The sequence below is a fragment of the Lolium rigidum genome, chromosome 3, assembly GCF_022539505.1.
Source record: "Lolium rigidum isolate FL_2022 chromosome 3, APGP_CSIRO_Lrig_0.1, whole genome shotgun sequence".
Lineage (NCBI taxonomy): Eukaryota > Viridiplantae > Streptophyta > Magnoliopsida > Poales > Poaceae > Lolium > Lolium rigidum.
The window spans coordinates 182,975,244-183,000,510 of record NC_061510.1 but is presented as its reverse complement, the minus strand read 5'-3'; the positions used below and the strand labels follow the sequence as shown (position 1 = coordinate 183,000,510).

The 25,267-nt window shown below is 44.6% G+C and overlaps 1 protein-coding gene across 1 annotated transcript; it reads right to left on the bottom strand.

Moving 5' to 3' along the window:
* Positions 1-745: 745 nt before the first annotated feature.
* LOC124702800 (protein transport protein SEC23-like) lies at positions 746-16,992 on the bottom strand. Its single transcript, XM_047234966.1, has 12 exons — positions 16,060-16,992; positions 15,797-15,970; positions 15,376-15,537; positions 10,761-10,903; positions 9,043-9,118; positions 8,767-8,939; positions 8,604-8,685; positions 7,972-8,049; positions 3,520-3,681; positions 2,987-3,250; positions 1,672-1,776; positions 746-1,136 (listed from the first exon to the last, which is right to left on the bottom strand). Exons 1-12 carry the CDS (start codon positions 16,840-16,842, stop codon positions 990-992), a joined length of 2,349 nt encoding a protein of 782 aa, XP_047090922.1. The 5' UTR covers positions 16,843-16,992; the 3' UTR covers positions 746-989.
* Between the last annotated feature and the right edge of the window lie 8,275 nt (positions 16,993-25,267).

Below are 25,267 nucleotides of genomic sequence, written 5' to 3'. Positions count from 1 at the left end.
CTCGCTGGCGCAGCCTCTGCGACATCCGCCGTCGCCGCGTGCGCTCGGCTCGCTAGCCACGCACACGGCTTCCTCTGTGAACGCCGCCGCCGCTGCTTGCGCTCGGCTCGCTGACCACACGCACGGCACGCCAGCACAGCCTGCGACCGCCGCCACCGCTGCATGCACTCGCTGAACGCTGACCACGGCCATGTGGCTCCAACGCAGCTTCTGCAATAACCACCGGCGCTCGGTCCCATCAGCCTGAGAGGCTGCAGCACAAGGGCAGGGCGGGTGGCGGCGGTGAAGGCGGATTGTCCGGTGAGGAGAAGGGGCAGGCAGGGCGGGTGGCGGCGGTGAAGGCGCATTGCCCGGTGAGTAGAGGCAGACGGAGGTGCGGTGACGCCCTTTCTCCATTCCCTGCATCTCTGGATTAGCTCGTTTCGTGCACTGCCGCTGATAGCAAGATTGAGTTGTGAGTTGTCCCTTCCAGATCGATGTATGTTCAGCAGGAGCTGGTTGTCACCTAATAACTCAGCAAAAGGGTTCAAACCCACGGATGTGTACTGGGTTTGGTTCGGTTTGGGTGGAGAATAAAGTGGGTATGGTTTTGGTTGGGTTGAAAATGATATTAAATGGTTTTAGGTGGGGTTGGACTGACATTAATATACCCGCGGGTGTGGTTGATGTATGGCTCAGTTTCTAAACCATTCTCAGGTTTATCTATGTGATTAGTACACCTTCTACGGTGTATTCTCGAAAGAAAGAAAAAAAGGATGGATCATGGTCATTAATTATATAGAACTATGAATGATGGGTTACAAGACTTCCAGACAACTGATACATGCTATAAAGTTTATTTTCCAAAAAAACACCTGACCTGTCACGATGATAAGACACATGGAGAAGAGTATACAAGTAAATTGATATTTTTCTCACAACTCAACCTATAAACATGGTAAAACGTTAAATAGTTATCAACTTGGGAGTAAAACCATGCATGCATTTCCTTACGACTGAACGGCCAGCCTTTGTAAATGCTCACAGAAGACCTGGAAGCTGACATCATCTGTGAATATGATGTCAGAACCTGCTGGAACATCGTGTGCTGAGTTGTATGTGGCTGATGGATTCAGCTTGGCTAACAAGAACCTCGCCTGCATGCAGCAGAATAATGTACTGTGTGTTAATTTACATAGATCAACCTGCAGTTATCTACATATATGTGCGGTACTGTTACATAAACTTGAAAAAAAAACTTCAGTGTGCGAGGTATAAAATATACTCAGATAAGAATAATTGCCACCAGCAGAATCGAGGGAAAATCAATGGATTATAGTTTCAAAGTGGAGAAAGGGATGGTGGCTAAAGATCATAGCTTAGAGCCTTTGAACATTCAAAACAGTAAACGCATGTGCATGGGCCAAAGATAGTAGGATGTGAGAGCCGATTGGCTGCCTTAATGTACACACATGACACGTTACTGATGGAAGTATCAAAGTGGAGAAAGGGATGGTGGCTAAAGATCATAGCTTAGAGCCTTTGAACATTCAAAACAGTAAACGCATGTGCATGAGCCAAAGATAGTAGGATGTAAGCCGATTGGCTGCCTTAATGTACACACATGACACGTTACTGATGGAAATAGCAACAAATAAGAGAATAAAACAAGATACAATAATATATACGCACCTGCGAGCCATGTTGGTCACAGACAACTAGTCTAGGAACTGGAAATCGGCCATTTATTATGACCTGAGCCTCCTCCTGAGGAGCTTGTAATAATTGTGCGAATTGCTGAAATAAACAAAAAATTCTGAGCATCCGAATTGCAAAATTCAAGTATGTGATTAGTGTTGCAAGTAAATCAGCTAGCCTGATATATTAGTCTTAAACTCTTAATCACCATGGAAGAATCCAAATCCAAAACAGCAAAATATCAGTTGCAACAGGCCCCACGAGGCATTAGCTCTGCCCGAGTGCCAAAACTAAGCCAAAGTGTGGCTTGCCAGAGAGCTGTAGCCAATAAAATGTATCTCGCCAAAGGAAAAAACAGTAGCGAAAATCGATCAAAAATGGGTGGGGCTAAAACACTGGCATAGCTTGCCTAAGAAAGCTTGCAAGCTTTTGAACCAACCAACCAAATCCAAAATATTGAGATATTGGGGTTCTAAATCCCCAAAATTCAGTGGAAGAAATGGTGAGTCTATAAGCATAAATGATGACTCTGTGTCTTCCTTTTTCCATTTCCTTTTGATTTACTAGTTGTCAGAACTCTCTTTTTTCTGACTTATAAAGAGCATCAATTCTGAACTTGAAAGTTTTATGGCAATAAATCCATAAGTACATGCAAATTAATCTGAAATTCTGGCATGTTGAACTGATGCATCAACTGACCAGGTTGCAAGATTAAACCCTGAGGGTGACTAGAAACTGATGTGTTGCCATCTAATACTCAGCAGATCAGATTCACTGATTGACTGGATGTTTTCACTCAAAGAGGAATGTAAAAGCCATTTTCATTTTCTAGTATTCACCCAAAAACCCGTCCAGTTAACTTTTCAAATTTCAGTTTATGATACGAAGAATGCAATTTAGTACTATTAAAACTAGTATTGTACAGGAAGAATGGAACAAAATGGGAGCTGGTTGAGATGAACCAGGCAACCGGCAGATCTTGAGAAACCCTGTCATGTAGCTTTTTTATGGAAGACCAATGCAAATCACCACCAATATTGTACTGTAGAACTGATTCACTCCGGCATGTTTATGAGTGACTGGTGAAACTAGCACATCAATACCTGACGGTTTCTAGAATTAAGGTGCATTTTGTCTGGAAAGATCAAACCAATGTCTCCTCTCAAGTAACTAAAATAGATATTGTTATGAGCCAGTACAGCAAAATATAAATAGAAAGTGCCACATAATCATACATTTGCAGTTCAAACAGTTAGAAAGGAGAAAACACTTGGGGAGCAGAAGATTCAGAAAGGACCAACCACATTACCTGATGCTCTGGCTGATTCTGGTAACACATGTTTCTCCACTGAGCAATTGTCATGCCATGGAAGATGACAACACTGAAGTATGCATCAAGTAGCAGTATACGATCTGGTGCTATTGACGCCACATCCAGGAATACAGGGGAAGGAGGTGTATCAAATGAAAATGAAATTAATGAAGGCTGAATCATCGCAACCGAATTAGTGATGCTCTCACGGTTGAGTAACATTCGGAAATAAGCTGTCTCATCTGGACTGTTATTGAAAACCTGTAACAACAAAGCTCTCAGTATTAGTATGGCAATGATTTCCTGGAGGAAGAAAGAAACCAGCCAGTCAAAAACAAGTGATAGTCAACTTTAATAATTTGACATCCAATGATGTTTTAAATATTTTAGATTGGAAACTCTCAAATCGTATGTACAAATTTATCTTCAAAAGTATTTTTCAGAATATTATAATTCTCTTGGGTTTAATGTATCTACTATGGTAAAACTTCTGTGGGGGGTGGGGGGGTAACAGGTGTGCAACACATCACCTGAACAAATTGTGAACGTCGGAGATTAAACATAAACTGAGGAAACAGTGAGAAATTAGAATGTAGGCTAAACGAAGAGGGATCATCCTTTCGATAATCCCCAAATCTTGAACAAAGTCGTATGAGAGATCTATCGAGCCATCGTGTTGCGTCAAACTCTTCCTACAAAAATGGTTCAAAAAGACTGTTAATCATGCATCTCAGCACAAAGAAAGGGCAACAAAATGAATGTACAAAAATGCAGGTGTCTGAAGATGTCATATGTTAAATCAGAGAGCCAAAGGTACAGTTTGAATAAATCTACAATATGCCCAAATGTAGTAAAGATATCCACTGAGCAGGTAATGCTGACATTTAATAAACGGTTAATCTATCTAGGGAACATGCCCTTCCTTGTCTTTGCATACAGCACGTGCAAAGATTCAGATTGATCGATCATGTGGTTGGTGCGGCCTGCGGGAAGTTTTCGGGCATGAATGACTACCGGGCGCATGGACGGGTTAATGGGCTGAGCTGTCTTCAGTGGGTCAGTATGCCGCATATGCCAATGTACAGCCAAACGAGTGGATAACACTGAGAGAGAGGAGAGACGGGAGGTGGCAACTGCCGCGCAGGCTGAAGAAAACACATGCGCACAGGTGGGAGACACCACAGCAGCGGTGGAGGCGCTACTATCTTGGAGATGGCCAGCAGACACAGCAGCAGTGTCACAGTTGTTCTTGAATTGCCACTGGCCAGCAGGAAGTGGGGGTGGCATGCAGCAGAAACGGGCGGCAGTGGTGTCGCCTTTATTGGCTACTTCATCGCCATGGATTGCTCCACATCGGCCAAGGTAACCACTAAACCTGTACTAGCACCCAGGTTATTTGGCCAAATGCCTAGCTGGATATGTGATTTTGCTAGGTGGTGTGTTACACACTAGAATTTCAGGTTTGGTGGATGGGGCATGAAAACAAGAATAGATTTCTCAATTGGAGGATGAAGACACTAACGGACTGCGGTTTTTGTAAGGTTAGATGTAGGGAAAGAATTTCTAAGTCTTTAGGTGATCACACAGCAGGATTTACTTGGTGGTGGTTCGATTAGTTTGGATTGTATCAATATACTCAACCATTTTTCCGTTCACCCACTAGTAGTCAATAAAGGGGAACTCAGCTAGTTTATTATGAAACTTGAACCTCTTACTTAACCTGGTAGCTCTTTGTATATAATCTGGCAGCCATGTGGGGTAAATCCGGTAGCTGGTTTAGGAGAATCTGGTAATTGCTTGTAAAAGAATCGGTAGATATATCGAATAACTTGTTAGTTTTCATCAGACAACCTGCTAGTTTTGTCACGAAACCTGGCAGTTGTTCCTGAACAACCTAGTTGTCATTGGAAAACATGTTTAGCTTCTCTAGAAATTTGGCAGTTTGTTTCATCTTGTAGTTGTCGTCTGAAAAAACGGGTACTAGAGATCTGGTAGATGTTGCTAAACAACCTGATAGTTCAATCCTGAGAACCTGGTACTACCTCCGTTAGGGATTATAAGGCCGGCGCGTATTTCTAGGTTACCAATTTAACCAACATAACATGAATTGTCCAATACAAAAATTATATCATTAGAAAGTAGAACATCTAAACTTTCAAATGATATATGTTTTGTAATATATATCTTTTATTATGTTAGCTAAATTTACGGCCTAGGGATACGTGGGGGTCTTATAATCCGTAACAGAGGGAGTAGTTGTTTATGGAGACCCAATAGCTATATCTAATAATAATTTATAAGTAATCTGGTTGCTATTTCTAAATGAGCTGGTAGTTGTTTGTGAACATCTTGGTAGTTGTTATCTGTAAATTTTGAAAAGTCGGTAGCTTGTCATCGGAAAACACGGTAATTGTCTAGATCTGCTAGTTGTTTCTGAACAACCTGGTAGTTCAGTCGTGACTCGTGCGAACCTGGTAGCTATATCGAGGAAACCCGGTAACTATGTCCAAAAAGTCTTGTAACTCCGTAGCTATCATTTGGAAAATTGGTTGTTATTTCTAAAGGATCTGTTACTTGTTTGTGAACATCATGGTAGTTGTTATCTTTACAACCTGGTAACCAATCAACCTTGCATGAACTCTGCAAATAGATGAAACATTGCATTGGTGACGATCTTCAGTGACACTGCAACAAGGACTAACATCATTAAAAAAATTATTATAGGGTGATGGCGGAGGCGTGGTGAAGGGAGAGGAGGGCCTGCAGACCCTCGTATCTAACTATTTCATTAACTTGTTCTCCCCCATGGCAGGTACAAACATGGAGCATATTCTGGATCATATTATGCCGAGGATCACGAAGCAAGTATATCAAATGCTCTCGGCTGAATACAGAAGTGGAGAAGTTAAAGCTGCACCTGATAGTATTGGTGATTTAAAGGCCTTGGGGCCAGAGGGCATGCCAGCGATCTTTTATAAGAAGTTCTGGAGGACAGTTGGTGATACCCTGGTTCACGAGGTTCTTATCATGTTGCGAAGTGGCAGTTTACCAGAGGGATGGAACGAAACAGTTGTTCAGGTCATCTCAAAGGTTCACAACCTAGAGGGTATGAAAGACCTACGCCCTGTGAGCCTATGCAATGTTGTTTACAAGTTCATCTCCAAGGTGCTTGCAAACTGTCTAAAAGCCATTTTGGACGAACTCATATCTCCAAATTAAAGTGCCTTTGTACCTGGCCGTCTTGTTTCAAATAACACCATTCTGGCCTATGAAATGTCACACTTCATGAAGAGAAGGGGGAAAACATGCTATATGGCGGCAAAACTTGACATGAGTAAAGCTTACGACATGGTGGAGTGGTTTCTTGAAGGAGTAATGAAGAAGCTGGGAATGTGCGTGTTGTGAATGGGCAACTAGTATTCACAGGGGGCCAAAGGCCAGTACATGTACATGTGTGACAATATGCACAAAACCCCTCATACACTGGGGATATACAAGTAAAGGGGTTATACATCTCTAACAACCCCCCCCCCCCCCCCCTAAACTCATGGTGGATCAACAACACTGAGTTTGGAGAGAAAGAACCCATGTTGCGCTCTAGTCTGGGCCTTCGTGAAGAAGTCAGCCAGCTATAACTAGGAAGGCACATACTGTAGAGCCGAGCCATAACCTGATCCTGCACATTACGCACAAATGAAGCATCAACACCTATGTGCTTGGTGAGCTCATGCTTCACCGGGTCACGTGCAATGCTGATGGCACCAGTACTGCGGTCTCCAATAACCAGCGTAACCAAGTCACCTCTGCCGTCAAGAGAGCCATCGCTCGCAACTCAGCCTCTGCACTCGAACGAGAGACGGAGTTGTTTCTTGGTCTTCCAAGCGATGAGAGAACCACCAAGAAAAACACAATAGGCAGAAAGAGACCGGCGTTCCGATGTCACACTAGCCCACGTAGCATCTGAGTAGGCATGAAGCTGTAAGGAGCTGGAACAAGGAAAGAAGAGGCGACCGGAGATGGTACCACGAAGATAGCGTAGGACGCCTAGGAGGTAACAGAATGTGGACAGGATAGGAGATGTTAGGATGGGTGATAGCAAGGTAGACAAGACTCCCAACCAAGTGACAATAGCGCGCGGAGATGCACATTGAGCTCCATAGGAGTCTCACGCTCATCGCCAAGAGCGGCACGAGTGAGGAGGTCATGAATATACTTCTCCTAGGAGATATAGAAGCCATCAGAGGTAGAAGAAATCTCAATCCCAAGTAGCGAAGAGGACCAAGATCAGTCATGAGGAACTGCTCACGAAGACGGGCCTTGACAAAGTCAATGTACTCAGAGTCGTCACCAGTGATGATCATGTCATCGACATAAAGAAGAGTCCGACCATGAGAAGATGTGTGGACAAAGAGCGCAGGGTCATGTGCGCTAGGGACAAAGCCAGCGGAAGTCAGGCAAACCGCTCAAACCAGGCGCAAGGGGCTTGCTTAAGGCCATAGAGGGAGCGCCGGAGACGGCAGACCATGCCATTGGGAATAGAGTACCCAGGAGGTGGCTGCATGTACACCTCCTCACGTAACCCACCGTTAAGAAAAGCATTCACATGACCACTGTTCGTACTCTCCTTGCTGTTGCTTCTATTCGTCACTGGTTCGTACTCTCCTTGTTGTTGCTTCTATTCGTCACTGGTGTGAATGGGTGGTGTGAATGGGCAACTAGTATTCACAGGGCCACTACATGTACATGTGTGACAATATACAGGAAACCCCTCATACACTGGAGATATACAAGTAAAGGGGCTATACATCTCTAACAGTGTGAAATGTTTATAGAAAGAGTTATGTTCCCCTTGTCTCAGTTTCTTCACACATTCCCAGCTAGCATGACAATTGTGCAGTAGACAAACTATATGTGTATATGACAATCAGTTTTTGCGCTCCTGATAATAGCTAATATAATGCTTGATGCATGAAAGAAGTTACCTCTAATTCCATTTTCAATGAAATGTATCTTGCCAAAACAACAGCTGCAGTTTCCTGGTCAAATCCTTCGACTAGTTCCTGCATTACAAGAAAATATATGTCGAACTGTCAAGTGTGCAAGTCATCCACTGAAATGTCGTAGCCTCCAAGTAACACTTAGGAACTGATAATCTCCTACTTAATTCTATGAAGAACTCTTTACTCAGGGAAGAAACATTCATTTGTTCGAGCAAAATTTGACAATAGGATTTTTCAGATATCCTATAAACAGTGAACACAAGTCTTAAAGCAGTTATCTCCAAAAGACTGTTAGCACTGATTCGACAGCTTAAGCCCGGTGAAAAAAGGAATGTTCAATTGTAGTACATCCCGCACTGCGCGCACTTATAAAAACATAGCCTTAAAACAGGTGCATGAGAAATAAAATACTACAAGGCAACAACGTAAATGTGACAAGTTGAATGCCCAAGTGTTTCCACGGCTTCTAAAAAATCTTTGCGGTAGCACATGTTAATCATAATACAAAGCACAATAAAAGATGCTCCATACTTCCAATGATCATAGACTGATTATGGTTCAATTTTAGCATACAGCTCAATAGCATAGCATACATAAGAAAAAAAAAGGCTAACCTCAGTATTGGTAGAACCATCAACCCATTTTCTGGATATAGTAGTAACTCTTATCCTCATTTGACCTTCTGGGTGTTGGTAACTACAAAAGAATCAGCACAAGAATCAGCACACATAGTACATTCGGTCAATTAAAACAAAATAGTAGAATAGAAATAAGTACCTGGTTACAAATTGTATATATAAATCAGGATTTTGATGTCCAGGCTGGCTGGTGCGTTCACTCGGTGAGACATCAAAAAATACTGTAAATGATGTATTCCTATCAAGCCCACACATTTTCCATGCCGTTGAATTTCCCTGGCCGACAACTGTGTCTGCGCATAGAGCTCCTTTCTGCAGTTGCCATTGCAAACATCAAGCCAAGTCTTAAAATTAGTCGTACTTTTCAGCTTAAGAGATCTTAGCACAAATGGGTGTATGGTATAGATAGGCCTACCTTCTCCAAAGATGTACACGGTCCAATAACACCCTGAACTTTAATGTCCTTCGAGCAGTTTATTTCAAGTGTGCCACTTCAAGAAAAGAAAAGGCAACAATCAGTACATATTTACAGCTCCCTCACTGATATAAGGAGAAAGACCTCCACAATCTCTACTTAGTGAACATGGTTAACTACTTAGCTATCTGAAATTCTCAGTACAAAAGATTGCACAAGTTCACTATCCAGAAGAAACTTCTCATACTCCATCAAGCAAAAAAGGAAAAAAAATCAGACCAATTTTGATCTTCAACTTTCTAGTGGTGGTTAGGTGGATGAGCAGTTGACATTATCTACATGGTGATAAAAGAGGAAATGAAACATGAAAAGAGGAAAACTGTAATCCAAATCCTAGACCATGTAATATTTTAGCTTCCTAAGATCAACCACACCATCCTAGGTTCCTAGCTCACAGCCACTGCTAGCCAGTCCCAAGTCCTCCACCACAACATTCGTTGCTTCCAATTGCCACCATCTGAAACCGCCCACAAAAATCTGGCACCGCAGCAGCCCCTGATGGCACTCCATGTCATGTCCTCTACTAATCCATCTCACCGGCATCGAAGGCTGCTCCCAGTAGTAGCATGAGTTCATGAGCCATCATCCCTCCACATAACAAGATTGAGAGGAGGCAGGGAAGGGAACAGAAGTCACAATGTTGTGGACGAACAACTCCACTGTGGTGCTACAATGTGGACAGCACAAATGTTGAAGGAACCACTTCAACGTGCTGCGCTAGATATCGCTCTAGGGGCGGGGGCTGTCAAGAGTTTAGTCAAAACTCTCAACACACAAGATCTAGTCCAAGATCTAAGACAGAACACAAGGTTCCATTTATTTCATAGGTAGAGGTTGAACCTCTATTTATAGGCTTCATGAGCCTTCACTACTTAGCTCTACTCACAACTAGAGTATTCTAGAGAACACTACATAAGCTAGGAAAAGAAATACAACCTAGTTACAACACATAGCTAGAACACTCTAGAAACCACTACAACACATATGACTATAGTACTAAACTACCTACTAAAATTTAGTAGTAGTGTGCAGAAGCTGGTACTAGATTTTAGTTTGGTTCTATTTTATTTTATTTTCTCTTCTATCCCTCGTCAAGAAGTTCTCTCCTGGCGGCAAAAGAATTAAGTCAGAGAAGGATACGCTATGGTGCAGAAATAGTATCGTCAGCGAAAATGACCAAGGCCACTGGTTTTCAAAGAAGAGATGTGGCCAACGTGGATCCACATGACAGAAGCAAGGGAGTGAGTGGTGTCCAAGGAGAGATAAGAAGATACAGGAGTTTGAAGCTCAACCTTACTGCTGCTTACCTGTCACCTATCTACTGTCTCGTCATTGCTGTGAACTCATGTATTCAGTCACTACTCATTACCGCCCCACAGCTGCGCTGTGTGGCGGTTGCTTATGATCATTGCTCAATTTGTGTAGCATGAACCAAAAACAACTTGGTTAGAGGTTAAAAGACATACGCATGATGAATGTTTACTTTGTGATGTGGATGGCCAGCACAACAGAACCAACAAACAAACCACAGTAGGTGGTGAAATGATCTGAGTTCAAAACTACCGACTAAACAGTTAAACAGATCTACCTAGACATACCATCTTTGGATGAAAATGTAAGGGATAATAATGGAAGGGGATAATAGAATGTAAACTTACTTGAATGAGAGGCCTAAGGAATGTTCACCTCCCTCAAAAATACGTTTAAAAGAATCCTTAAACACGGAATGCCCAAAACTCTCAGATAAGACAACAAGGCCACCTGTTCTCTCGATAGCAAGCTTCATCTCAGCTAGTCCAACCTGTTTTGATGTTACAAACATCAAAAAAGAATTATAAACAGTTCAACACATGTTCAGTTCATTTGCGGAATACAACCCGCTGTTTCAAAATCACGGTGGCTAAGAAAAACTGGACAAAAGTACCAACTGGTAATCATAAATCAACAAGCACAACTGGAGGATTTTAAATGACTTAAGATACAATCCACTGGGAATACTCTTAAGCTCATAAAATGTGAATTCATAATATTAGCATCTCCTGATATGTATATTTTTCTTCTTGGAGCAGCAAACATAGACGCCGTGACAAATTTGGTAGTACGAGGGCTTCTTATTCCACAAGAACGAAAGCACCTTTTCATTCTTTCATATATTATTTCTGATCAAACATTCAACTAGAGTAAGACTAATCAAACACTGAAAGGATATATTATTTCTGATCATTAAAAGTTGCTAGTGAAAGATGAACAAATAAATGCCTAATATAAGAGATGACTACAGCAGTGGGAAATTCAGGTCTTAGAATAATACACCCTTTTACACAATAGAACAGAGAAGCTGCATATTATTTTATAGAGCATACGTTATTTGTCCTGAAGTGTGTTGGATGCCTTGCTGTTTCGTGGTCATGAGAATGTGTCTGTCTCCATTGCGTGTCATAATGATACAAAATCCCATACTCAATCAAAGATTTAGGCTCTGCAAGCCTTTTTATTGTAGTAGGCACAATTGTTGCATTGTTAGCAACTATACTATGTCCGATGCTGTTGCTATTTACTTGCTCTGGTGTGCCTATTTTTGTATGTCTAATGTTGCATCCTGAACAGGTGCACCTGCCTGGCATGTGATGTAGCTGTTGATCGCATGTGAAGAACTAAATTTTGGTCTTAGTGGGACGGTGACTAAAATTTCTTGTTTGGTGCTGAGTTGTTTTCCTGTACAAGTTTCAGTTTCATCATATCTCATAAATTGTGCAATTGTGGCGGTATCATCGCCATCCCAGGGAGGATGTAACCAAATATAACTCACATACAGGCTCAACATCTCGTCTCGGCATGTCTGAACAGATACAAGCTTTAGGGACACCACAGTTGTATGTACTCAGCATGTTTCAGGAGGGAGTAGCCATGCCAAGATGAGACTGGCTACCAAACACACCCACAATTTCTGGTCGTCTAATAGCATCGGATTCCATTTATCTCCAATATATCCTGGTAACAACAACAACAACAACAACAACAAAGCCTTTATTCCCAAACAAGTTGGGGTAGGCTAGAGCTGAAACCCATAAGATCTCGTAACCAACCCTAAACCCAATATATCCTGGTAACGTGACCCTAAAATTTTCAATCGATTTCCACCAATTTAAAAGGCACCAGCTGATCCAAAACATCACAATCATCCAACCATACTTATGGTGCATAATGGCGTGTTTGTTTGGGCAGTATCTGGTGAGAAGTAGCTGGGGCAGTCTACCTGTGAGAAAGCCCACTGTTGGAAGCAGCTGGTGGACGTATAGCTTTGTCGTTTAGATTTAACGGGAATTAGCTGTTTTTATCCCATTTTGTGTAAGTATCTCTTTTATAATTGATACAAATATGATTATTTTACTTGAATAAGCCATTTTTCTGGGTAATTTTTATCTCTTTTTATAATTGATACAAATATGATTATTTTACCTGAATAAGCCATTTTTTTCTGGGTAATTTTTTTACCAAGATTAATTTCTAACATTTATTTTTTCAACAATTAAGTGGTCGAAATTTAATATTTTGACATACTGCAAAAACTAGGTTATTATCCAGGCATAAACCAACAGATAATCTAAAAAGATATTTGACATAACCAAGGTGGATTTGGCCAAATTAGAACGATGTCAGAACTTGCACCAAACACCCTGATTTTGTGTGCAATTTCCTCAAGATTCTAATTTTCAATATCAATTCAACACATACTTGCTCGTTAACAATTATCATTATCAGCACATAAATTGCTCAAATGCATAGTTATTAGTATGTTACTGGTAGACAGGGCTGCTCATTCAGTCCCTTCTCCACTCATTTACTTTTTGAGTTCCAAATCCCCTACTTGTATAAACTCAATAAAATGGTTACAACTACACTTGGCCATTAACAAACATGAATTTATTACTTCCAACAGCACATGCAACTGAATCTGCACACAAACAACAAAAAGGTTGAAGTACACGTGAACAAAATAACAGATCCTAGATGTTCAGGTGCATATGAGCCACTCCAACGAGAACACACAACTCCAGGAACATAACATCAGAGGTTGGGATGGCTGTTGGCAACCTACGCCTTAGGGAGGAGTGCGACAACACTCACATCGGGGAGAGTTAACTCTGAGGGGCTGCAGCATCTTCTCACCCGCGACAGAGGGTGTTGGGCACGGGGGAGCAAGCTCGGGGGCGGAGAGAGGTAAGATAAATTGAACTATCGAGGGCAATCTTGAACATAGGATCCTAGGGCATCTCCAACGGCACACCCCAAAACAGAAAGGAAAAGTGTCCGTTTTGGTCCATTTGGGTTCGCTGCAGACAGGATATAGGCCCATGTCTTCCCCTTGTCCATTTGGGGTGGGCGGTGCACCCAACGGCGCACCCCATTTGGACATTTTTTTCCTTTTTTGCAAAAAAAAATATATTTCAACATATGAATTTAACGGTGCAAATTGTACAAACAAATACAAATCCCACGAGTGATTAAATTGGGGAAAGAAGATCAAGTAGTACTAGTAAAGGATGCACGCCTGTTTGAAACACACAAGCAATGAACCTTGAAGCCATTTCAATATGCATCGCTCAATTGCCAAGCTCGCCTTGCTCCTCGCCACGGTCGTTTCCTGCGCCCATGCAAACTGCTGCCCACGTGAGAGGGACGCATCGTTGGCCTTCAAGCGAGGCATCAACGACACCTACGACGTCCTCGACTCGGGGGCAAAAAGGCGCCTAGATTGTTGATGTTGAACAGACGTCGCCGAAACCGGCCATGTGACCGAACTTTCTCTCCACCTCGTCCAGCAGCGGCAAGGCGCACTGATCTGGCAGCAGCAACATGGGCCTCCCTGCTCGGCGCTGGCGAGGAGGGCGGCGGGGCAGTGGCTGATGGCGTCCCTGTTCGGGCACCGGCAAGGAGGGGAGACGCATCGAGGGCAAAAAATGTGCCTAGATTGCTGACGTTTAGCAATGAAACCGGCCATGTGACCAAGCTTTCTCTCCACCTCGTCCAACAGCGGCAAGGCGCACTGATCTGGCAGCAGCAACATGGGCTTCCCTACTCGGCGGCGGCGAGGAGGGTGGCGGGGCAGCAGCTGATGGCGTTCCTGTTCGGGCACCGACAAGGAGGGGTGGCGCATCGAGAGGAGCCAGGGAAGCTGTGCGTGAGGAGAAAAGAGAGGAAAGTGAAGCCGTGGGGGTTGGTGGATTTGTTTGACTGGCAACTCGGCTAGGTCGGGCGTGGGACTGGATGCGTGTACAGTGTCCGCCTCGCGCCATTTCCAGCCCAAAATTGGTCCGGAAATGCTGTGGTCTGGGCCAAAAACGGACAACGGTCTGTTTGGGCTACCCCATTGGGTGGAAGCACCCCTCTCGATGCTTTGGGGTGGCTGCCTAGTTCATTTCGCCACCTGCCCCTGTGATAAGTGCTTATTAATTTTCCGATGTTTGTTTGCGCTCAAGCAGAAGCACAAACACACCCTTACCATTATTATCAGCTAATCATCAGTCGAGAAATGCATGACGCTTACAAGATTCCTAGTTATAAATATATATATGAAATGCCAATGGCTCCAAAAAGGTCGTGTGAGGCTCTCACTTAGGCATTCCTCGGTGCTGGATAAAGCCCACCACCTTGCCTTGGCCATAGGCGGTGGTTAAGGCGGCCAGCGAGGTCCTCCAACGACAGCAACAGTGAGAGAGAGGCCAAGGAGGGGAAGAAGCTGCAGCGGAGGGGAGAAACTATAGTCACTGCGTAAAACAGAGGGACCAACCCAGCAAGAGATAGACCTTAGCAAGCCTACTGCGCTTAATTCCTTTTGGAACTTGAAAATACCATTTAATTCTGTTATAAGTACTTATTTCTTGACAGATTAGATGCAATTTACTATATTCTACAACTTGTAAGAAATAGTCACATAACTTAATCTTACGAAGTTTCAGATAGTCATTTGATTAAAGACTAAAGGAGAACTGGCATTAATATAGTGATCTACTCCCTCCGTTCACTAATATAAGATGTTTTAGCTTTTTGTAGATTCATTTCTTTTGGTATGTATCTAGTCTACTTTTACTGGGTAGATTCACTCATTGTGGGGTCTATCTAGTTCGCATTGAAAAGTCTAAATCGTCTTATATTTGTAAACAGAGGGAGTATAAGTTAAGAACACGGACTTCTGCAATGTGAAGTCTATTGAGAATGATAGAAACCTCAATACAAGCACCAAATATAAAGCTGGCTAAAGAGAATACTAACCTGATCAAGAGCAGATGCAAAAACATCTAAAACATGACCTTGACTGACCAATTGCTTAGCAAGACCATCGTAAAATTTGACAGCTTTCTGGAAATGAGGAGCTGCATCCTTATCGAGATCCTTATGTGACCTCACTGGCTCTGATAGATCTTTTGATACAATCTGCGTTGTCAAATGGAATAATATTTCATGCACATGGTTTTATGAACATACGTGTAGAGAAATATCATCGCAAATAATCAGGAATATGTAGAACCATGGACTTATATACTTATATAACAGAACTGCCCCCCAAAGCTGAAATTTCAGAATTGCCAACACCTAACTTTAATTATGTGATGAATCATGTATAAAACTGAGGGAGGAGAAACATGTTCAATTGACTAATCTATGGTCATGCGTAGAAAGCAAGAATCTTTACCACTCCAGGACCTTCAGTGCATGGCCCACCAAGTAGTGCAATGATCCGTGCGCCAGTCCCAGGCATGCATGCTCCAAGCAACCCAGCTGCCACGCTGAGCGCAACACCAGTGCACCTGATCGCACGGTTCCCAGCCTCCACCGGCCATTGGTCAGGCTGCAACTCGTCGAGCAACTGTAATACAAGCATACAACAACCACTATATCAAGTTACACTTTGTTCAACTACTAAATTCACCAAACCTAATGGGCCAAAACTCTCACCGTGCTGAGTGTGCACTCGCACTCTGATACCGGGAGCAAGAACCTGTTAACCCCGGCCGTGGTTGAAGGATGCATCCCGTTGACCTGTTGCCCCCCTGGCTGCTGCGTCATCTTTGGGAATCCCGGCCGCCCCACACCTGATAACCCAAGCTGATCCAAAATCTGCTCTTTGGAGATGTCCTTGGTCCCCCGGAACACGTAGATCTTGCTGAGATCGGAGAAGCCAAGCTCGTGTAGATGCACTTGCGTCCCGAAGGTGACCAGGCCAACAAGTGCGTGCTCTGGCAGGAGCGCTACCGCCTTCCGCATGGACAACTTGACGTACTCCAGTTCCTCCTCGATGATGCACGTGTCGATGACGAACAAGAAGACTGGCGGCGGCGGTGCTGGTGATCCCGGGGCCCCAGCGACGAGATACTCAACGGTGGAGCATTGCGTGAAGAGCTCGGCGGGCACGTTGTTCTCGGAGATACCGGCGTAGTGCGGGGGAAAGTGGTTGCGCGAGAAGCAAAGCGGGCAGATCCAGATCTTGGCGGCGTAGTCGACACGGGCGAAGGGGTTGATGAGGGCGGAGCAAGGCGGCTTGCAGCGTAGCGGCGGATATGGAAGGGGCGGCGAGGCGAGGGACTCAGGAGAGCGGACAGGACAGATGGAGGCGGCGAGCGGGACAACGCAGCGGCTGGCCTCGACCTTGGACCGCGGCCAGGCGTTCCATGTGAGGCGGACAGCGTCCGGGCCATCAGGATCGGCAGGCGCCGAGGCTGCGGAGCGGTCGGCCGCCATGATTGAGCGCGGCGACCAGAGTTGGAGAGGAGAGCGGGTGGATCGAGATCGGAGGGGGGGAGAGGGGAAGGTGGTGGATCTTGGTTCTTGGGCCTCCTTCTCTTCTCGAGCGCTGTCTTTTGTCCTGGTTTTCTTTTCTCTCAGGGGCAATTGCTGAAACTGAAAGAGCTAGGCTAATTACACCATTTAGATCAATCTCCGGTCCTCGGGAGTGCGCTGGACAAAGAAAATAACGCGCATCTCCAGACCCGCCGCCGTATTTCGGACGTTCAAATTGTCCGTCCATTGCGTCGGCACGTGGACGCCATGCGATCCAGGACGACTATTTGCGTCGAGTATCCCAGCGGTGTGGATGCATTTTTTAACGGAGACAGCGTTAAGGTTGTTAATGACGGTTTAACGTCTCATCGAGGCGTGCCACCGGCGATTACCGGTTCCGCGCGACGACGGTCGTTCTCGCGCTTGCCCAACACATTGGCAAGTTTCGTCGGCGTTTCGCGTGCGCGGGAAACGACATGCGCGGCAACGCCGTTTCCCGCTCCGTCGTGGCTACATATGGTGGACACCGGCGGGGGTGACGGACACACCTCAAGCTAAACCCTAGCAACCATCCATGGCCGAGGACAACCTTAGCTGGGATCAGGTTGTTCAGATGTGACGCCAAGCCCACCCGGAGGAGGACGAGCAGCTAGTCGCCGACGCGTTTCAGGCCGAGCAGCTGGACCTGGAGGCGGCGGAGGTTGCGGAGGCGGCAGAGCGCGTGCAAAGGCGTGAGCCCCTCGCGGCGGCCAGGGCGGAAATCGCCGACGCCGCCTGCGCGGGCTATTAATAGCACCACACAACTACACTCCAAAACCAACAAGCACTTATCCTTCCACCTGTATAGAATAATACTTGTCGTACATCTGCACAAATTTGTTCAAGATCTGCGACATGTAGTATGGCCCGGAGGGTTCAGGCTAGGCTTGTGTTGGAAGATTCAAGGAACGATCGGATCAAGTTGCATTGAGGGTCTCTGGGACAGCTGACCCCGGCCGGTGGAAAAACCCAAAAACCTTCATTACTTAGCGCTAGTTAACAGATAACACTCCGATTCATATTAGTTGAATCAACTTTTCCTAGATTCGTATGTACCTAGTTAATTTTCTAAACACAACTTCATGCTCAGATCTTAAACTCAGTAGTAGTTAAGAACTAACTTCGTGTTCAGTCAAGTCCTAATCCATTTAATTTCCATCGTGATTCGTGCTAGTTATGAGTTGCAACATGAGTTGCAACTGATATTTGATGCAAAGAAAAAATGAAGTCGGACGAGTTGCTTCCTTGTGTTGTACTATTCCACATGATCCTGGCTCGTGGCAGAGGAGAAATTCCTTCAAAATTTATTCGGTGCTTTCCAGTGTATCAAGCATATTCTTATAGGAACAGTGTTGTCGTGGTGAACAAACAGATGCCATTGGTAGGCTTATGTTGAGGCCAAATGCACGCCGAGGGATCCGGAGGAGGGGAGGATGGAGATGAAACACAAGCAGACACACACGGGACACACGATATACCCAGGTTCAGGGCCCTCGTGAGGAGGTAAGACCCCTACTCCTGCATGTCTGTAGTAGATGAACTCAATAGGGAGCTACAATGGTGTTCTTCAGCACTTGGCCAAAGGTAGAAGATGAAGCTAGAGGAAGAAAACCCTAAGATAAGAGCACACTAGAAGTAGAACGTAACCTCCAAAGGCAAGGGAACTACCCCCTCCTTATATAGTGGAGAGGAGGCTTACAAGAGAATGAACTACGGAGGGAATCTATGCCTACATCAGCCACCTTTATAAAGTAGCGTTGACCCTGGCTCGTGATGTCCCCGCATGTGCCCTCTGTGCGTTGACCTCTGCCGATCTGTGCACTGTTGCTCCTTCGTCAGCGCATGCTTTGGCCTCAGTTGGAAGTTAGCGTGGCCTTCGTCACTGGGAGATCTTCCGTATCTCGCCAATGTCTTGTAGCGGGCGACTGGATCTTTGACCAACAGTAGACCGTTGGTCCTATGCCGGATCCTCATATCGGCATACCCTGAGTATTACGGGCTAGCTTGACCCGTATACTAGATCTATATGCTGGATTACCCACCGGGTCCCGTTATGTTGGTAACCTCTGTCCCGGGTTGGTACTTCAGCCGGACAAGCTTCAAGTTGGTCAATAACTTTGACACTATCATGTCGTACTCCAGCATAACTTGAATCACCCAACATAACCATCCTATGTCGGTCAATTATGCCCCAGGTTAGTCTACCGGGGGTCATCCCCCCGACATTAGTCCCCGAAGTTGGTGTGGTCCAGCGATGCTAGCAGATGGGCTATAGCAGATTCTCCGCCCGACATTACTCATCTCTCCGGCTTAGTTATTCCAGTTTCCTTTTTAAGCACGAAATACTCCACTCGCGGCATAGACCTAATCCGGCCCAATCGATCGACACTTAGCAAGTATTGCCGACGGCTTCCAGCACAGTTTCCCACTGGCTTGTGCCCCTGATGACCCACAAGTATAGGGGATCGCAACAGTCTTCGAGGGAAGTGAAACCCAATTTATTGATTCGACACAAGGGGAGCCAAAGAATATTTGTAAGCCTTAACAGCGGAGTTGTCAATTCAGCTGCACCTGGAAACGGACTTGCTCGCAAGAGTTTATCGATAGCAACAGCTTTATAGCAGTAGCGTAGTGAAATAGAAACAGACAGTGTAATAAAGACAGCAGTAGTGATTATAGTAAACAACAGGATTAAAATACTGTAGGCATAGGGATGGATGAACGGGCGCTGCATGGATAAGATAACTCATGTAATAATCAAGACTAGGCATTTGCAGATAATAATAAAACGGTATCCAAGTACTAAACAACCATAGGCATGTGTTCTGTATATAGCCGTACGTGCTCGCAATGAGAAACTTGCACAACATCTTTTGTCATACCAGCCGGTGGCAGCCGGGCCTCTAGGGAAACTACTGGTAATTAAGGTATAGAGTACCGGAGCAAAGCATTAACACTCCGTGAACACATGTGATTCTCATATCATAGCCTTCCCCTCCGGTTGTCCCAATTTCTTTCACTTTGGGGCCTCGGGTTCCGGACAGCAATATGTGTATACAACTTGCAGGTAAGATCATAAAACAATGAATATCATCATGAATCAATAACATGTTCAGATCTGAAATCATGGGCACTCGGGCCCTAGTGACAAGCATTAAGCATAACAAGTTGCAACAACATCATAAAAGTACCAACAACGGATACTAGGCACTATGCCCTAACAATCTTATGGCTATTACATGAACAATCTCATCCAATCCCTATCATCCCCTTCAGCCTACATCGGGGGAATTACTCACACATGGATGGGGAAAACATGGATGGTCGATGGAGAGGCGTCGGTGGCGATGATGGCGACGATCTCCTCCAATTCCCCGTCCCGGCAGGGTGCCAGAACGGAGTTTCTGATCCCGAGATTGGGTTTCGCGATGGCGGCGGAGTTCTGGATGTCTTCTGGAAAAGTGGTCGACCCCCCTTGCGTTTTTAGGTCGAAAGCCTTAAGTAGTCCAGAGGGGAGCGTCGGGGGCTGGCCGAGGCGGCCTCACTATATGGCGGCGCACCCCCCTCCTTGGCCGCACCGACCTATGGTGTGGAGGCCGTGGGCCTCCCCCTGGCCTTCCCTTCTGGCTCTGTGTGTCTTCTATAAAAATAGGCCCTTCGCAATTATTTCCGGGGATTTTCCTGAAAGTTGATTTTCTGCACAAAAATAAGACACCAGGGCAATTCTGCTGAAAACAGCGTTAGTCCGTGTTAGTTGTATCCAAAATACACAAATTAGAGGCAAAACAATAGCAAAAGTGTTCGGGAAAGTAGATACGTTTTGGACGTATCAACTCCCCCAAGCTTAGCTTATTGCTTGTCCTCAAGCAATTCGATTAACAACCGAGTGCGATAAAAGAACTTTCACGAACACATTTGCTCATATGATGTAAATATTCTCATGATATGGACGAGTACTTAGGCAATTCATAATAAGATACATGCAAATAAAGTCATCTAATAGTTATGTCAATCATGAAAAAGATACCAACAAACTAATAATAAGCATCATGAATCATATCTATCAGCAGGATTGCAATGTTCATAAAGAGATATGATAAAGTGGTATCTCGCTTGCCCGTATTTGTACAACAAAACATAAATGCCCAGGCACCTCTGAATTTCATGGAAAGACTAGAAGTAAAGAGTATCAAAGATAAAAGCATCAAAGTCATACCACAGTTAACCATATTCTGGGACAAACATATTAAACTAAGAATGACAGTTATGCTCTCAAGAAGGTGCTCAAAGAAAGGATGGTGACTCAATATAAAAGTAGAAGATTGACCCTTCGCAGAGGGAAGCAGGTATTAACATGTGCTAGAGCTTTTCATTTTTCTAAAGACAGAAGTAAAATTGTTTTGAGGGGTGTTTGTTGTTGTCAACGAATGGTAGTGGACACTCTAACTACCTCGTCAACCAGACTTTCAAGAGCGGCTCCCATGAAGGACGTTATCTCTACCAGCAAGGTAGATCATCCCTCTTCTCTTTTGTTTACACATGTATTTTAGTTTCATTATGGATGACACTCCCCCCAACCTTTGCTTACACAAGCCATGGCTAACCAAATCCTCGGGTGCCTTCCAACATTCTCATACCATGGAAGAGTGTCTATTTGCAAATTAAGTTGCTTACTGATAAATCAGGGCAAAACATGTGAAGAGAATTATTAATGAAAGTTGTAATTAATTGGGGCTGGGCACCCCGTTGCCAGCTCTTTTTGCAAAATTATTGGATAAGCGGATGTGCCACTAGTCCATTGGTGAAAGTCTGTCAGGAGTAAATGACAAGGTTGAAAGATAAAACACCACATACTTCCTCATGAGCTATAAAACATTGACACAAATTGAGAAGTACTTTGAAGATTTTAAAGGTAGCACATGAAAATTTACTTGGAATGGTTTGAAATGCCATGCATAGGTATTTATGGTGGACACTTTGGAATAACTTGGTTTTCAGGGGTTTGGAAGCATGAGCAGCATTCCCGCTCAGTACAAGTGAAGGCTAGCAATAGACTGGGAAGCGACAATCAAGAGAGCAATAACTGTCATAATCATGCTTGCGACAGAATAAAATTAACGGAGGCATAAAAGTGATACAAGAACTCTGAAGCAAAGTAAATCATCGAGGCTTAATTGACTTTTTGTTTAGTCATATGCATGCGTGAGCATGTGCCAATTCAATTCAAACGAGTTATTCAGAGGAGGATACCACAATGTCATACCTATCTATGAATAAAGCAATGCAAGCAAATGTTTATGACATGCTACTCATATTAATAAATTGGAGCTAAACATGAGAGATCATGAACTACTAGACTTTCATTAAATGACATATACCTCACATGAACCAACTAAGTATGCTCACATGGATGAGTATATGTACAAAAATGAAAACAAATAGAGTTCATACCAGCCTCTCACCACAGTTGAGTTGTCGTAGATCGTCATTATCGTCTTTCACTTGTGTGGCTTGAATAATATGAAATGAAAACCAAGCTCCAACCACCGGAGACCGCTGAACTCCCTAATAAACTTTACAAAACCGAAGAAGAACAACAAATATTTTTGGCGTTTTCGATATTAGAGTCACTGAACGAAAGTGAAATCTTTTTGGATTTTCTCATAGCAAACCAACGATAGTAAATAAAGCAAAATAGGAACAAGAAACCAAATAAACAAATGATAAAGAGAAACAACAGAAATATTTTTGGTCTTTTTGTGTCTTAGAAAAGAAACAAAGCAAAAACAAGGGAATGAAAACTAAAGAATCACAGAAAAGCAAAGTGGCAGAAATCTGCCAAAACTTGACAGCAGTACAGTAATCATTTTTTTCGAAAATCTTTTGCTGTTCAACTCAAAAAGTGCTTAACTAATGAAAGTTAGATAATAACCTGGGGAACATGCACAAAAATTGGCAGCTCAAAATGACGTTCTAGCTACGCACAGCAATTTTTTCAGTATCCGTCCAGAATCTGTTTTTTAGGCAGCACTTCCCCAAATATCATCTTCCTCATATTAGAGGCAACCATCGGCACACAAATGAAATAAAAACGTAAAGGTGAAGGTTACGACAGTAGTAACAACCTTCAAAAACTAAAATAAGAACCTACTGAAATAAAAATAACCGAAAGAGAAACAATCAAAAGAAGCGAAACAAGTATATAAAAATGACCGGCAATTGTAATATGCAATGAATGAGTGATGCCGGCGTACCTCCACCCAAGCTTAGGCTTTTGGCCTAAGTGGAGGTCAACCCCACGGTGCCCATGAGGTGGCGCCTCCGTAATATGATGAAGGAGGATCCTGTCTGTAACATCCCAAGTTTCAACATAATAAAGAGATGGGAATTTCAAATACTCAAAATTCACAACTAACAAAAACTTTTATCATGCATATAGTACTACCTATAGTATCATGCATTTTTGTGTGCTTATACCATGATGAGTGTTTGTGTGTTGATCACTTGTGCTTAAACCCTAATACATGATCTAAGAACCTCAAATAGATAGAAATCAAATAAATGGAAAAAGGCAAATATCACTCACATACACTTTTGGTCAAATTTGCAAATCATCAACCAAGGCCACCATTGCTTGTGCCATTGCTTGTGAAACACTAATATATCAATAACAAACACAATTGCATCAAAGAAACACAAATCAAATCAAAGAAAATATCAAATCTCACTTACATATGATAATGGTCAAAATTGGAGTTTATAAAATGTTGCCCACTTGGCACCCCTGGTTTGGAATATTTCTAAACCAAACACCTCTACTTCTTTCCACCTCATCCAAGATCATGTCAAGATGAGCAACTTTGATGTTGACCACAAGTGTTGACTCTGCCTAGGTTGACCATGGTAAATAGGACAAGATGCTATATGAGAGTAAAGTGAAGATGACCACATTTTTGAAACTTTGCAATTCAACACCAAAATGAACACCACCACCACCATTCTATCACATTAATTATATAAAAGAGTTGCACCAAAATTCATCCAAAAATTTCAAAGTGAAGTTCTTGCGGCCATTTCATCGAGCAGGTTGTGAGCACAAATCTGCAAATCACATACATTGCAAAACCCAGCAGATTTTACCATGAACCATCAAGCCTATGTCATCCCTGGTACCCCTCTGTCCTCACCAAGCATTGCCAAGCAGAGAAGACAAGGTTTGAGTACAGGCAATCATCATTTTCTTGACCAAAGTCACCATGTCGTGGCATGGCATGACCTCACTCTGCCAACTCTCTCCCTGGCGTGCACCACCGTGTCTAGCATGTCCCTCCCACTCTCCTGGTCACCCTGGACACGAGCCTCGATCGAACGGTGCACCGGACACGCTGGAACGCGCGACGCCCAGACGTGCCAGACGTGCACGCGCACGACGGAGCGTGCACGGCGAGCGTCACTGGCACGCCCAGAGCATGCCTCGCCTCGCTCACTCGCGTCACCTCCGCCCTTTACCTCTACGCCATTCGCTTCACGACGTCACCGCGCACCGCCCAGACACCGCCATTGGCCCGCGGGAACGCCGTAGACGACGCCCATCTCGCCGACGACCGCCGCGGGTACTGGCCGCTCCCGTCACGCGTCAGAGCCCGCCAGTGCTTCGTTTTCAACGCAATCACGCGCGGCGTCATCACCAGTGCGTCGCCAACCCCGCAGCGTCATCGCCAGGCCACCGGCTCCGCTGTAGCATCGTCGTCGACGATGACCTCATCGCAGCCCCGCGGCACCGCCTCGCTGCTATAAAAGGAGCACCCCGCTCCTCAAATTGAGCACACCTCTCACTTCCCCTCCTCACCCTGAGTCGCCTAGCCACCTCACCTCGCCACATTACCCACCAGAGCACCCCAATCGCTAGCTCACTGCCGCGCACCGTCGCCGAAGATCGCCGGAGAAAGACGCCGCCCCAGGAGACGCCACTGCTACCAGGCGCTTCGTCATCGTCGACAACGTTGTTGCGCACCTCTCCGACGACCGCCGGAGCTCCGACGAGCTCGCCGACCCCCTACCGCCGCCGCCAGTGAGTCCCTTTCTCGCCGGAGACGACGGCGTCTCTGAGCCGTTGATCTCGCGTCTAATCGTGCGGCTCATATCACGCATACCGTTTCGCTGGGTTAAAACCCACTGACGCGTGGACCCCACGCCGTCAGGCGGCCCGCTGCGCTAGACGCACTGATGGGCCGGCCCGTTTCGTTTCTCCTCTGTGCAGCCCACCTTCTTTCCCGCCTAAGCCCAATAATTCAAATATGAATTTTCGAATTTGATTAATTATTCTCAGATGCTGTTTTCAAAATTA

Coding starts and splice junctions, on each gene's coding strand:
- LOC124702800 (XM_047234966.1), bottom strand. CDS start 16,842: ATGGCGGCCGACCGCTCCGCAGCCTCGGCGCCTGCCGATCCTGATGGC. Junction 15,538..15,796: donor GCACTGAAGGTCCTGGAGTG/GTAAAGATTCTT, acceptor TTGACAACGCAG/ATTGTATCAAAAGATCTATC. Junction 8,686..8,766: donor TATATACAATTTGTAACCAG/GTACTTATTTCT, acceptor ATTCTTTTGTAG/TTACCAACACCCAGAAGGTC.